At 39.5% G+C, this 13,677-nt stretch overlaps 1 protein-coding gene across 2 annotated transcripts in view; it reads right to left on the bottom strand.

Annotated features, from left to right (window-relative positions):
* Positions 1-7,278: 7,278 nt before the first annotated feature.
* Positions 7,279-13,677, bottom strand: part of LOC138964585 (6-phosphofructo-2-kinase/fructose-2,6-bisphosphatase-like) — an 85,551-nt gene continuing 79,152 nt past the window's right edge. For both annotated transcript variants that reach the window (XR_011455146.1, XM_070336575.1), the window contains one exon: positions 7,279-11,752. Coding sequence is in view for 1 of the 2 variants with exons in the window: in XM_070336575.1 (XP_070192676.1) it covers positions 11,693-11,752 (60 nt within the window). In the remaining variant the exon portion in view is untranslated. The remainder of the gene's footprint in view (positions 11,753-13,677) is intronic.

Below are 13,677 nucleotides of genomic sequence, written 5' to 3' on the forward strand. Positions count from 1 at the left end.
TCGGTCACTTCGCGATGCACGGCCAAAGTTCTCGATGGATCTGCTTCAAATTTGGTGGGCATATTCAGGTACACCCAAAACACAATCTGGTCGATGAAAATTTTCAACACGTGCTCTCAGCGCGCAGCGCTGAACCGATTTTGGTATTTCTGTACATCCATTCCCAGTAACTCTTCCTTATCTTCTCCAGTGTTTTGCGCGTTTATCTCCCTTCCTTCGTACGGTGCGCCAGCGAAGCCGGCGTACACCCGGCAAAGCCGGGTCCCCGGCGAAGCCGGGTATTCGGCTCTACTTCTTCCCGGCAAAGCCGGGTACCCGGCGAAGCGGGTATTCATCTAGTATATATATATATATATATATATATAAAGACAGACAGATTGACAGACAAAAAGCTGAAAGAGAGAGCGAGGAGCGAGAGAGAGAGAGAGAGAGAGAGAGAGAGAGAGAGAGAGAGAGAGAGAGAGAGAGAGAGAGAGAGAGAGAGAGAGAGAGAGAGAGAGAGAGAGAGAGAGAGAAGCGATTTTGGTATTTCTGTACATCCATTCCCAGTAACTCTTCCTTGTCTTCTCCAGTCAGTGTTTTGCGCGTTTATCTCCCTTCCTTCGTACGGTGCGCCAGCAAAGCCGGCGTACACCAGGCAAAGCCGGGTCCCCGGCGAAGTCGGGTATTCATCTAGTATATATATATATATATTCAGACAGACAGACAGACAAAAAAAAGAGAGAGAGAGAGAGAGAGAGAGAGAGAGAGAGAGAGAGAGAGAGAGAGAGAGAGAGAGAGAGAGAGAGAGAGAGAGAGAGAGAGAGAGAGATCGAGAGAGAGAACGAACTTTAACCGATCCGTAACCTATTAAGACACAAAGATACATTACACATCTTCCCTTGCGTTGCGAGACCATCAGTTGTACTTTGATATGGTGTACTTTTAGAGGGATTTCACTTAGAGAGAAAGAGAGGGAGGAGGAGAGGGGAGCAATGTCGAGCTTACAAACTTAAAGGTATATAGGTCTTCCCGCAATCCCACCCACAGATCCCTATAGGCAATCAGCCACGCTCCAGGCAACTATCCATTAAGAAAATTACTAAGTTGTATCGACTTTCCTGCAAGGAGTCGAACACTGCAAGTCTGTTTAACCTTGTTTAGGCATCGGGAGGGGACCTTAATGGAACGCCAATGGACGTTAACGCAACTCCTTAGCCGGAGCGGGAGGAACGGTTGGGACGGGTGAGTTCGGGCTGCATGTTCAAAATTGTAGCCATTCCCCGCCCGTTCCAAATGAACGGTAATGGAACCTTAACACATTGGCAACGGAACTCATGGATCATTAATGGAACTTAACGCAATGGTAACGCAACGCCAGCGCTCTCACACACTGAGTTGTCATACCCGCATTCCACACATCCGTTCTAGCTTCCGTTCCCAGCCGTCCTGAGGACGGCTGCCAGTACGGTCAGATGCTGCTCAAAGATGCCAAAAACGTTTGCGCAGCGTCTCATTGTTGTATCCGGACGGCTGGGAACGGAAGCTAGAACGGTTGTGTGGAATGGGGGTATAAGCGAGGAGGAATTACCCGACCAGACAATTCTCACCCAGCCGGCTCTGCTTCATGTCCATTCCGGGGGTTATCAAAATATACAAGTTTGTAAAATTTCAATGATAAAGCTTCAACAAAAAGGCAAATAATTATGTGACTCGCCCTCGTGTGTGTAATATTAACAAGAAACAAATTAAATCATCCGCTGCATGCTCTAGCTCAATGAACATGCGATTGGCCATCACACAGCCCGCTGACCCCTCCCCCACTACAATCAATCATGGACATGCAAATTCCTCATTTGTAGGTACAATTCAAAAACAGTGTGTACACATCTACCCAATCTACCAACCGTGAACACGGAAATAACGTTTACGGAACTAATCGAATTCGAAAGTCAAAACTATCGATTTCTACAGCGGTTTTTACTTCAGTTTCTCGGTGTTAAGCGATAATTTTGACTTTCAAGGTTGATACATTCCGAAAACCTTAGTGACATCTTCAAAGGACATAACATTTTACTTCAGTTTTATCCTTGACGTGCCCCAAGACAAGATTTTGAACTTTTTGAAAGAGAGTAGGATTTTTAACAAGATTTAAACCCCTTAATACAAACCGCTGAACCAGAGTAAAAACATCACTGCATGTTCTTAGCCCCCCCCCCCCCCCCCCCCAAAAAAAAAAAAAAAAAAAAAAAAAAACATGGACAAACATTTTTTTAAAATAAAGAAACACCGAATGTTCTAATTGTGTGCAGCTGTCGTCAGGGCCTTAAAACCGAACAAAAATATGACACTTACTGACTTACCCATTTCAGTCTGAAAAACCAGTAAGTCTGGCCTCTTGAGAGATAGCGAGTTGAACTAAACTTGGCCAAACAATTATTGTAGGAATAGCATAGCACACGAAATACGCGAGGTAGCAAAACATAACAATCTGTCCAGGGTAGATCATTGGTTTGACTTTCTTATCGTATGTCAAAGTTGCAAAGTTTTGCTTATTGTGATTTTTGTTCGATTTTTCATTCGGCCTTTCCGTTTTTGTCTGGTCGATTTTGAGGGTACCCTTACTTGAGCGGCGGTCACGTGATCCCTGTAAAATAAATATTTAATCCAAAACGTGATCCTGAAGGTTAAGTAAACGGCCTTAACTTGCATATAAAGTTTTAATGAAATGACACGGGAATTAATGCTTTAATTTGGGTTTGAAATTTGTTGCAATAATTGTTTGGCCAAGTTTACTTTAACGGGAAGACTATAGGTCTTACAACAGGAAAAGGCGGAGAGGTTTCAACAACGATTTATACTGTGTGTACACTTGAACAAAACGATTATAATTTGTTAATTATTATTCAGATAAGGGTTTGCGTATGGCATACGCTCATTAAAAACATGAATCTGTTATGCATGTGTGTATGTTTTCACAGTCTGAATCAGAACAACTGATTACTTGGCCGTTTTTCATGTCTCCTTCAATTCCACGCGAAAATACTAGGCATACATGGCCAAACGGTTAACTTGCAAATTGCGAATGTTCAAGAAAGCATACTTGATCCAAATAGGATTTTCTCTGGGTCTCATTGGCTCACAAGCCTGAGCAGTACTGGAAATAATATTCGCCGTTTCTGGCAGAGATTGTGTGTGAAGTATTGAATGTTCACAAATCAGTATTCATGTGATATGCTACTCCAAAAGCTTTTCAGCTAACACTCCTTCAAATGTCTAATCTTTTGACATGGAATGAATGATCTACAGAAAGCTTTCTTGGAACGGTGTGCAATCCCGAGAAAGAACGCGCCTAGAAGTTTAAGGCAAACCTTGAGCTCTTTGTATTTTGACCATTTAGCTCCAAGGGTACATTGACTAACTCGCATTTTCTGTTTGATTAGACTAAGATTTGAAACTTTAACCATACTCTTTACACTAATTAAGACTATCAGCTTTGCAAAAACAAGCATTACTTCGTGTTTCTGAGAATATATTCATGCATGTGTGTGACCCGAAGCTGTAGTGCTGCGACCCCTGTTTTACTGAAAGCCTTTTTTGAAGTGATATTCTTTGCCAACTGTTTTGTCGTTCTGTTGGTTGGTTGTCACATATTCCCTTATTAGAGGTGCTTAACAATCTGTTTGGTTTGCTTGCCTGTATGTCTCTGTGTGGCTGTCTGCACCACACACACACACACTGTGACACACACACATACTCTCACACACACAAACACACACACCCTCTCTCTACAGAACCTTGTCAGTGAACGCATTGCACGACGTACAATGATCTCTCTCTCTCTCTGCCTCTCTCTCTCTCTCTCTCTCTTTTTTCTCTCTCCGAGTCTCTACTTTATAAGTCGATCATCTAACCATAAAACACGACAAATTCCCAGTACTTACCTCTACACTTCGGCGCAGCGCAATAATCTCTACTTTTTCCACACTCGTTCGGTCTGAAGTGTGAACAACATATTAACCCACATTAGCGAAGTCTCGTATGTCTCTTTGGTGATAGCACAAGCAGCGAAAACCGTTATGTGTCGACCTGCAGTTAAAGGCACAGTAAGCCTCCCGTAAACCATCACAGAGCTCGGCCCCGAGCGTCTACATACAGTACAAGCATACTTCCATTTGAACGCTCACCGAACGGGAACATCCTGGCTGCTTTCTGTCGAGCGTGAGAAATTTTCAAAGAATTTATTTTCGTGGACTTGCTCCTCTACAACAATGGCGCCTCGTTTTGGTGCTGGACGGCTGTTATGAATATTCAATACCGGAAATCACGCCCGGACAGTAAGCCTCCCGTAAACCATCACCGACACTGTTAGGCTTTTACACACAGTACAAACACCCTTCCATTTGAACGCTCACCAAACGGGAACATCCTAGGTGCCCTACGTAAAGAGCGAGCAATTTTTAAAGAATTAATTTTGCAGATTGTCTCGAACACTTTTTGGACCCATCCTGAACTCAGACAGACCTGTTTACCCAAATAAGTGTTTTGGAGTAATGCTCAGCCCCAAAAATAGTAATCCTGGCACAAAAATAGTAATCATCCAGCATTCGTCGCCAATTACAACGCACATGACAACTATGTCTGCGAAACGCAATCATGCACATATATTCATCATTCACAAACAAAACACATCAGTCAGTTTTTGTTGTCATCATAATTTCAAAGAAGATCACATCAAAAGCACATGCATCACTGATTCTTTTTATTTTGCTCGTAGTAGGCCTTTTTCAGTGTGTCAAGCGCTTCTCTACTGTACTTGCGCTTGCCGAATGAGTGAGGGCGAGACTTCACCACTAGAATAAGGCTCTCCAGCGTCTCATCAGACAGACATGATCTCTGGTCAGTCCTGTGCTTTTTCACCCGATTTTGCCATTGAAAAAAACAATGCCAAACATGTGAATTGATAAAAAAAAAAATTTTTTTACATTTTTTTTATTTATGAAAATCGTAGTCTTGACACGGATAGCGGAATGGCGTATTTTTTGCAGAAAATCGTAATAAATTACGCCAAAATCGTAAGGGTAAACAGGTCTGCTCAGATCAAACATGAGTTACTTCCCTTCGGGTCTCATTCTATCGATGTAAACTGGCGATAGCCGTGAATCGATGATTATCAAAATGTTTTTGGACCGTGGTGCGTTTTTGCGCTAGACCTAGCTTTTAAAATCTAAATAATAAATTGACAGCTTTTAATTGTTACAGTAACACAAACATTCTTTAATCATAAAAGAATTCTTTTGTCATCAAGACAAGATCAGTACAATTCGAAGTTGTGAAAGCTTGAAAAAAGAAAAGCCCGGAAGCAGGGTCACGCAAGGGTCGTAGCAGACGACGGTTTATGCATATCGCCGTTCCTCTCAACAGTCAAAAGCCATCGCTGGAGTTCTTGTGAACCACAGCCGTTTGTTTTGTGCATAAAAACGTGCTAATGTAAATAAGCTCACATCGAGTCGCATCCAAATGACAAACTGACGACTACATTGTAAAAAAGGAAAACTGGATCACACGGGTTCACGATGGCTCAGGGGTAAGATAAACCACGCAAAAATAAATTCTTTGAAAATTGTTCGCTCTTTACGGAGGGCACCTAGGATGTTCTCAATCGGTGAGTGCTTAAATGAAAGGGTGTTTGTACTGGGTAAAAGCCTGACCGTATCTGTGATGGTTTACGGGAGGTTTACTGTGTCTTTAAGTGTAAATGTCAGCTAAACTGTCTCCTTCTAGGTTTTGCACGATACAATAGACACGTAGGGCCTATTCAGATATCGATTAACTTGTATCGAAACGATATATCGATACGGGTTGCCTGAACTAAATATATCGAGAGCACAAATATAAGTATAATGCCTAGAATAAGTACTGCCGAAAGTTGAAGGTGCACACACGTGTTTTTGCCCATTTTTACTCTACACTGTTTTATTATTACACCCCTTGTTGTGAGCATCGATGCGTGCACTTGCACAGAACCACATTTTGGCTTCCAGTTACTATTCGAAGCAGACAAAATTAAGCAGATGTGACCACAGGAACTTGTATCAAAGCAAGTTTCCTACTTCTATATTCTGACTAGTATCACTACCATTATCCACAAGTAAGTAAGGAAAAAGGTGTAGGATACTTCAATCGACCGGCGTATTCTGTGTAGACCCTTCCACCAGCATCTTAGACCACTCTTTGTACATTTTCTTTTAATAGATGATTGTCATTTGTTTTACCTCATGTCTGCCCTGCGTGTGATGGTGTGATCGTGACTGCTGTAGTGTGGGCGCGTGTGTGTTGGTGTGTATGTCAGTGTATGTGTGGGCGTGTGTGTGTGTGTGTCAGTGTGTGTGTGGGTGTGTGTGTGTGCGTGATTTTACCAACACTACGCGAAATTCCTTGTGCTTTAAATGTTTTTTAATGTCACTTGGCTCAATAAATACTGTATTCTGCTCTGATACAAGCTGCTGATGTGAAACAGATGTGTTCCCTCATTCAGCAAATCCGGCCATTCGTTGAGACTCAGTTCTGCCAGGGACCTATATTTAGATCTATGGTTCTGCGAACTGCAAGCACCCATATTTGAGCTTTTTCCTCCCTTTTCAGCAAGTTGTTTTGTAACTTTAATTGTTGTTGTTTTTGTTGTTAGATTCTTTTCATCTGCGTTTTTTAAGTTGGGAGATCACTCTGGATGATATTGTTTCCCCTCTCGGTTCTTTTCTTTGGCCATCTGCAAATTGTGATCTTTGCAGTATGTTTTCTAGCACCTTTCATTACATATATTCCACCCCCCAAAAAAGTTTGTATTTCAGCCACCCGTCTATCGACTTAACGTACACTCTTTTCTTTCAGTCTCTCTCAGTCACACGGTAGATATGTTCCTGCTTGTGTATGCACTTGCATTTGTCACGTCGTAAAATGTGTGTGTGTCTGTGTGTGTGTGTGTCTGTGTTAGAGAGTCTATGTTAGAGAGAGAGAGAGAGAGAGAGAGAGAGAGAGAGAGAGAGAGAGAGAGAGAGAGAGAGAGAGAGAGAGAGAGAGAGAGAGAGAGAGTTTATTTAGGAGAAGAAACAAATGAAAAGTAAACAAAATAAAAACACCAACCACTTGAATAAAAATAAATAAATTCAATTACTGAAGATATCTTCTAAAATGTATAGAGTTTTCCCCCTGCTGTGGAGCAATATCACTCACAAGCGGGTGTTTTCCTTAGCTGGAATGCATAAAACGTATCAGAAGCAACAAAACAATTGAAACAAATAAGTTTGAATTCCTTTTATTCCAAGCATCCCAACAGTTTCAACAAATATAAAGTGAACTGCTTGATTTCCCATGGGGAAAACACAGATTATCATTGCAATCAGACCAAAAAAATGGGACTATTCAATTCTGAATAAATGTGAGGAAAGAACATTGGGTCAATACAATTTTAACACTTATTTCATGTACATGTACACTTCTTGTTTTTTTCTCCCACGCATGCACGTTTACTAACTATTTTCCTGTCCTCCTTCCAACATGACATGCATGTTTCCACATACATAGGTATTGATTGTATCAATTGTACACATCCCTCAGGTGGAAGCTTTACTGGCAAATTGAAAAAAAGTCAATAGTAGAAAAAATTACATCCCTCATTTGCAGGTAAGCTCAAGGTTAAGAACCTTTACTGGCAAATTGTAAAAGTCAACGGTAGAATAAATTACATAAACAAATATAAATTCTTTCTTTCTTTCTTTCTTTATTTGGTGTTTAACGTCGTTTTCAACCACGAAGGTTATATCGCGACGAACAAATATAAATAAAAATAAAAACAATACTAACTTTGTGTGCTTTTGCATATACATCTTAAGCATACATACTACATACATGCCATTATATAGATAATCACGTATCCCTACTTTACTCTGTAAACAGGCAATGTCTTTTTGACACCAACTTATTTTATATATTTGATTTTATTTAACTTTCTGATATGTTATTGGTCGATCTATATTTCAGCTATCAGTGCTAGTACACGTGAAATTATATGTGTAAGTATAATAGTACATGTAGCTTCTTCAAAATAACTGGATTAAAAATAGCAGCGAACATAGCACTGATTACTTGCAATTCCTTCTAAAATGTAACCATGCCATTTGTTGCATACATAATTATACTTGTCGTACTATCTTATAAAAATTCAATACATTTATTTATTATCCTGTGAATATTTTAAATAGCTGGCCGAGAACAGAACAGTGAAAAAGATTGATGCTGAATCGGTCTCGCGTGACCCATTTGGATCTCCAGACAAGAAACAATCGTATTATCATCTTAAAATCATTTGTACAATTTTCAAAGCAAACATAACAACATTCATTCTGCTTGAGAGATCAGATAAGTTCCTCGAACATATTTCATCATTGAACCTGAAAATCTCCCTCACATTTCATTTCATTGATTGACAAATGTGACAACTCGTGTACGGCCCATGATCATCCCGGATGGTCTTTTTACAATTAGAATGCAAGTCCTCACAGATATATAGGACAGGTAACAACAAACATGTAAATACATATGAACATGTTTATTTTGTACAATACAAATGGATGAAAGACTCAAAACCAGTTTAGATTAACATATGAATAGAAATTATATGAGAAAGTGGGTGCATCCTGAACGAATTCTCTCCGACCAGATATGGCAAAAATACACCTGTTATTGTTTTTATTGCCATTAACATATGTATCATATCCTTAATAAAAGAAATACAATGTAAAAGTAAACCAATGTAAAAATTAAAAATTAGCAGGGTTAAAACAAAAGGATGTTAAACAGAATTCGAAGCCAAGAAACACTGATTTTCATTTCATGCAATTATTGTCACAAAAAAGTTAGCAATGACTACACGTGCAAAAGTCAAACTCACGTAAATCAGAGTATGGTTAGCCTTCATACCTATTTAAAAAAAAATCGTTTGTAAATTTGAATACATCAAAGGTGTAAAGCCTCACAGGATTCACAAACATATCTGCATTTAAAAAAATCATATGTTGAAACCTTTCTTCTAAAAACGAAACTGTAACCTCTCTCAATTCTTTTCCCACAAACATCTAAGACAACGTACAGAACAGGCAAAAAAGTAATTTAAGAAACTAGATGAATACCCGGGAAGAAGTAGAGCCAAATACCCGGCTTCGTCGGGTGAGCACCGTACGCGATTGACGCCACACGAAGGAAGGGAGATAAACGCGCAAAACACTGGAGAAGATAAGGAAGAGTTACTGGGAATGGATGTACAGAAAAACCATAAAAACCAAAATCGGTTCAGCGCTGCGCGCTGAGAGCACGTGTTGAAAATTGTCATCGACCAGATTGTGTCCGGGGTCTACCTGAATATGCCCACCAAATTTGATGCAAAACCATCAAGAACTTCGGCCGTGCATCGCGAAGTGACAGACAGACACACACAAGCCGTATATAGATACTCACAAAACAGAAAACAATGTAACACCTAAATATGTGTGTAAAATGATTTGAATAATACTATTTGGAGTAACAGTCTTTTTTGCATGACCATAGTGCATAGTTAGTTAGTTAACTGTTGCTTTTTGGGTCCAGCGGACCATTTAGGCCAAATCAGGACCCCACCATAGTGCATAATGATGTTTTGAGCGTAAATGTGACTTTAAAAAAAGGCTTTGTTTCAGGATCAACAGATTAGCAACAATTTGTCTTAAGATTTAATGAAGAATTTGATAGTAACATAATAATTTGAATAACAATATATCTGAATAAATGAAAATAACCTTCTATAATTGCTTGCACAGTGTCTATAATTCAAAAAATGTCTTCCATCATATATTTTTAACTCATGTACATGAAGTAAAAGTGTCAGGATATTACATCTGTTAATAACTGCACACACACACACACACACAAATTGTTAATTTTCACAGGAAAGAAAGAAACAGTGAAATGACCGGAAAAACAATGAAAGGTCTGCATGTACTTCTTTCGATATTGTTGCATACGAGTTGAACAAAAGGAGAAGACAATACCGATTTTATTAACACAATGGTCTTGCATCAGTTGTGTGCTCATAAAATAAATTCTATAGGTCAGACCCATATCAATGTTGAAGCTCCAAAGCCACAGTTAAAGAGTTTATAACAGTCAAAGTGTTATTGCTTGAAAAAAGGTACACTTTTGATGCATATTATATCAGCTATATATTCATTGTTAAGTTAAAAGGATAGTGGAAGACTGACATCAACAAAAGTAAGCAAAAACCAAACATTTCAAAGACCTGGTAATTTCAATCTTATGTCTTACATATTGAATCAAAGTCGGGTTCACTGATAATTAACACACATAATTGTCTACATACAGTTTCAGGCAAAAAACACACAAAACATTGTGGTCAATCATGGACAGTGACATAAACCTGAGGCCTACTCCCTTAGAGACACAACTTAAGGAATGTCAGATACACCGACAACAATGAGCGCTTCTGGGGTGATAACGCGAGACAAATCCTGTGATCTTGCCGCGAGGTGGCGCCAGTTACCAGCCGAAAGAAAGAAGGGGCATAACCTCATTAGAACCGACCATTGTCTGTTTACCGTATAAAATACACGACTTACACACGAACTGTTACCAAAGCGATATGCTATTTGGGACTAATGCAAGTTTTTTTCCTTTCTCGTGTGATCTTGCCGCGCGAGGTGGCGCCAGTTACCAGCTGAAAGAAAGAGGGGGCATAACCTCACCAGAACCGCCCATTAGGGATGTGCTGATGTTGGTGGAAACATACGATTTTGTGTGCCTGGAAAATTACATATTTAACCTAGAGGCAGAGGTGCTGCCGCCATTATCACTACAAAAATGTAATGTAAAAAGCCTTATCAAAACGTATTTTCACTGATATTCATGGCTTTGTCAGCACAATCTTGTTAATATAAATAGTAAGAAAAAGAGTCAAAGTATTAACACACTTTAGGAGGAAACATAACACATTTTCATTATGTAACACAATTTGGGAGGAAATGTAACACAATTAAATTCTGAGGATATGTATCACACTTCGGGAGGAAACGTTACACATTTATGGTACTGAAGACGAAAAGGAAATGAACACAACCTGCCATCAGTACCCATAGCCATTCATAACTGATTCTAACAGAAATTATTTTTAGGGAAAACAACACACGCTTTTTGCTGACTCTGAATAAAACAGCAGATGGTCCGCAGGAACACTTGCGTCTTTTTCTTTTCTTACTTACCAGTGTTCCTTCCTAGTAACTCTCTATTTTGTCAAAAACGTTGCAAATCATAGCTGATTGCTCCTGGAGCTAAAAACAACAAAACCCAAGATATTCTTCCAGCAGGATCTTGTTTTTTATTGGGTAAAATGCCAACAGTAGGTTTGAAGTCCAAGCATTTCTGATTACAAGACACTCAGACTGACACAAACAAGACAACCCAAATATGCATACAAATGATATCACTTGCAAATATTGTTCATGTTTTTTTCTTGTGTTTTTTTCAGCAGATATCTAGTCTCTTCTAAAAACAAAGTTTCAACAACAGATGTATAGCTTCCCAGCTCCGGATTTGAATGATTGACTGGGGTAAGCTTTGTAGATCTATATCATGTCAGCACCGGAGTCTATTGCAAGTCCCTTCCGAATCACTCATGGTTTGGGACGGTGAAAAGCGCATCAGAGGAACCTCGAGTGACGTCAGTATTCTGAAAATGAGAGACAAAAAAGAACATTGGTGAAAAAAATATATATATACTGGCATAAAAAAATATGGCATATAACTCAAACTAATAAAGCTGAGAAGTGTTGAGTTTCCGATTTCCCCCCTTTTTCATTTCCCATGGGCCACCAAGTAAAGTATAAGGCACCTGGACGCTGCCTAATTGATAATACAATTATTCAAAGTACACATCAAATAGAAAAATATGTACGCTTCATATACTGCAAAAAATAAGTTTAAAAAAAGACACATTTTTCTCAATTACCTTTTGCTTGAAAGCAACTTCAGTTCTTTAGCAGAGAAGAAGAGATCAGATACCAAAGTTGCAGATCCCACACAGCAAAAACTAACTGTCCAGGTACACTGTCATGGTTTATTTCCATTGACAAATTATTCATGATTTGTCTGATTGTTCAGCTTTATTTATGTGCTTGAAGGAAGAGTCTTGAACAAGAGCAGCCCATAGAGCAGAGGTCTAATGCAAAGATGGGAACTGTTTTCTATATTTTCATACAAGTGGATACTTGTTAGAATTCAGAGTCTTGGTTACATCGTAAATAATATTTTGCTTTTAATCCAACTGTGCGAATGAACCAAACTTCTGTTTATTTGAATTCATTTTTTGTACTGTCACATTGTTTGAATGTTAAGCTTTTGTAAATGACCTTGTGAATTGGATTAAACAAGGAAATTGTATTTTGGAGGTACTTCTTTTTTAGTCTCTTTTTCTTTTCTGTACTGTTTGGAGTACATCTAATTTTATTGTGAACCTGACCTTGTGTGTGTGTGTGTGTGTGTGTGTGTGTGTGTGTGTGTGTGTGTGTGTGTGTGTGTGTGTGTGTGTGTGTGTGTGTGTTTGTCAGGAAAGGATAACGAGTGAAGAGAGAGTGAGAAAGAGAGTCACATACATCAAAAATACAGTCTATTTTGAATGTTTCCATTTCACAGCTTTAAAAAAAATGTTTCAATTAATTGAATATGTCATCCTACCACCACCCTACAATATCACAAAGCAAAGGATACTATTACCACTATGCCCATGCAGCTTCAACCAAAAATCAAACCAAAACCCCACTTTCGTGTCCCCTCCGCCATTGTATCCTTGCCTGACAAAATGGCCCTTGTTAATATTAGTTTAAAACTTTGTTGATATCCATTTCTTGCTCAAAATCAAATGTTCTATGTGATCTTCGCATAAAATGTTGCTGTTTGTTTTCTAGTCAGAAAATCTTAGTCCAGAGATTCTATTACCACACCTTATAAGCATACTAAAACAAGAAATTCCTCCGAGGTAGGAAAAACACCCCCGTCCTTACCATTCTCACTGCCACCAACTGAGAAGGTTATTTCCCTTTGACCATTAACATGTCCCTCTATAAGTCCTTGTAGAATCTTAATCCACCAATAACTCCCTAACCGTGTGTTTGACTGGTCCCAATTTTTGTAAGGTTTTTGTTTTGTTTGTTTGCTTAACGCCCAGCCGACCACGAAGGGCCATATCAGGGCGGTGCTGCTTTGACATTTAACGTGCGCCACACACAAGACAGAAGTCGCAGCACAGGCTTCATGTCTCACCCAGTCACATTATTCTGACACCGGACCAACCAGTCCTAGCACTAACCCCATAATGCCAGACGCCAGGCGGAGCAGCCACTAGATTGCCAATTTTAAAGTCTTAGGTATGACCCGGCCGGGGTTCGAACCCACGACCTCCCGATCACGGGGCGGACGCCTTACCACTAGGCCAACAGTGCCGGTTAAATTTTTGTAAGGACCGTCTCAGGAATGTATAGAACCTGTTCACCAAGTTTGGTGACGATCGGTCCGTTCATTCTTGAGATCTATATGCGAACACAAACACACAAACAAACACATCGACCGAATCCTATACACACCCCTATACATTAAAAA

Source organism: Littorina saxatilis, linkage group LG4 (assembly GCF_037325665.1).
Source record: "Littorina saxatilis isolate snail1 linkage group LG4, US_GU_Lsax_2.0, whole genome shotgun sequence".
In the NCBI taxonomy this organism is placed as follows: Eukaryota; Metazoa; Mollusca; class Gastropoda; order Littorinimorpha; family Littorinidae; genus Littorina; species Littorina saxatilis.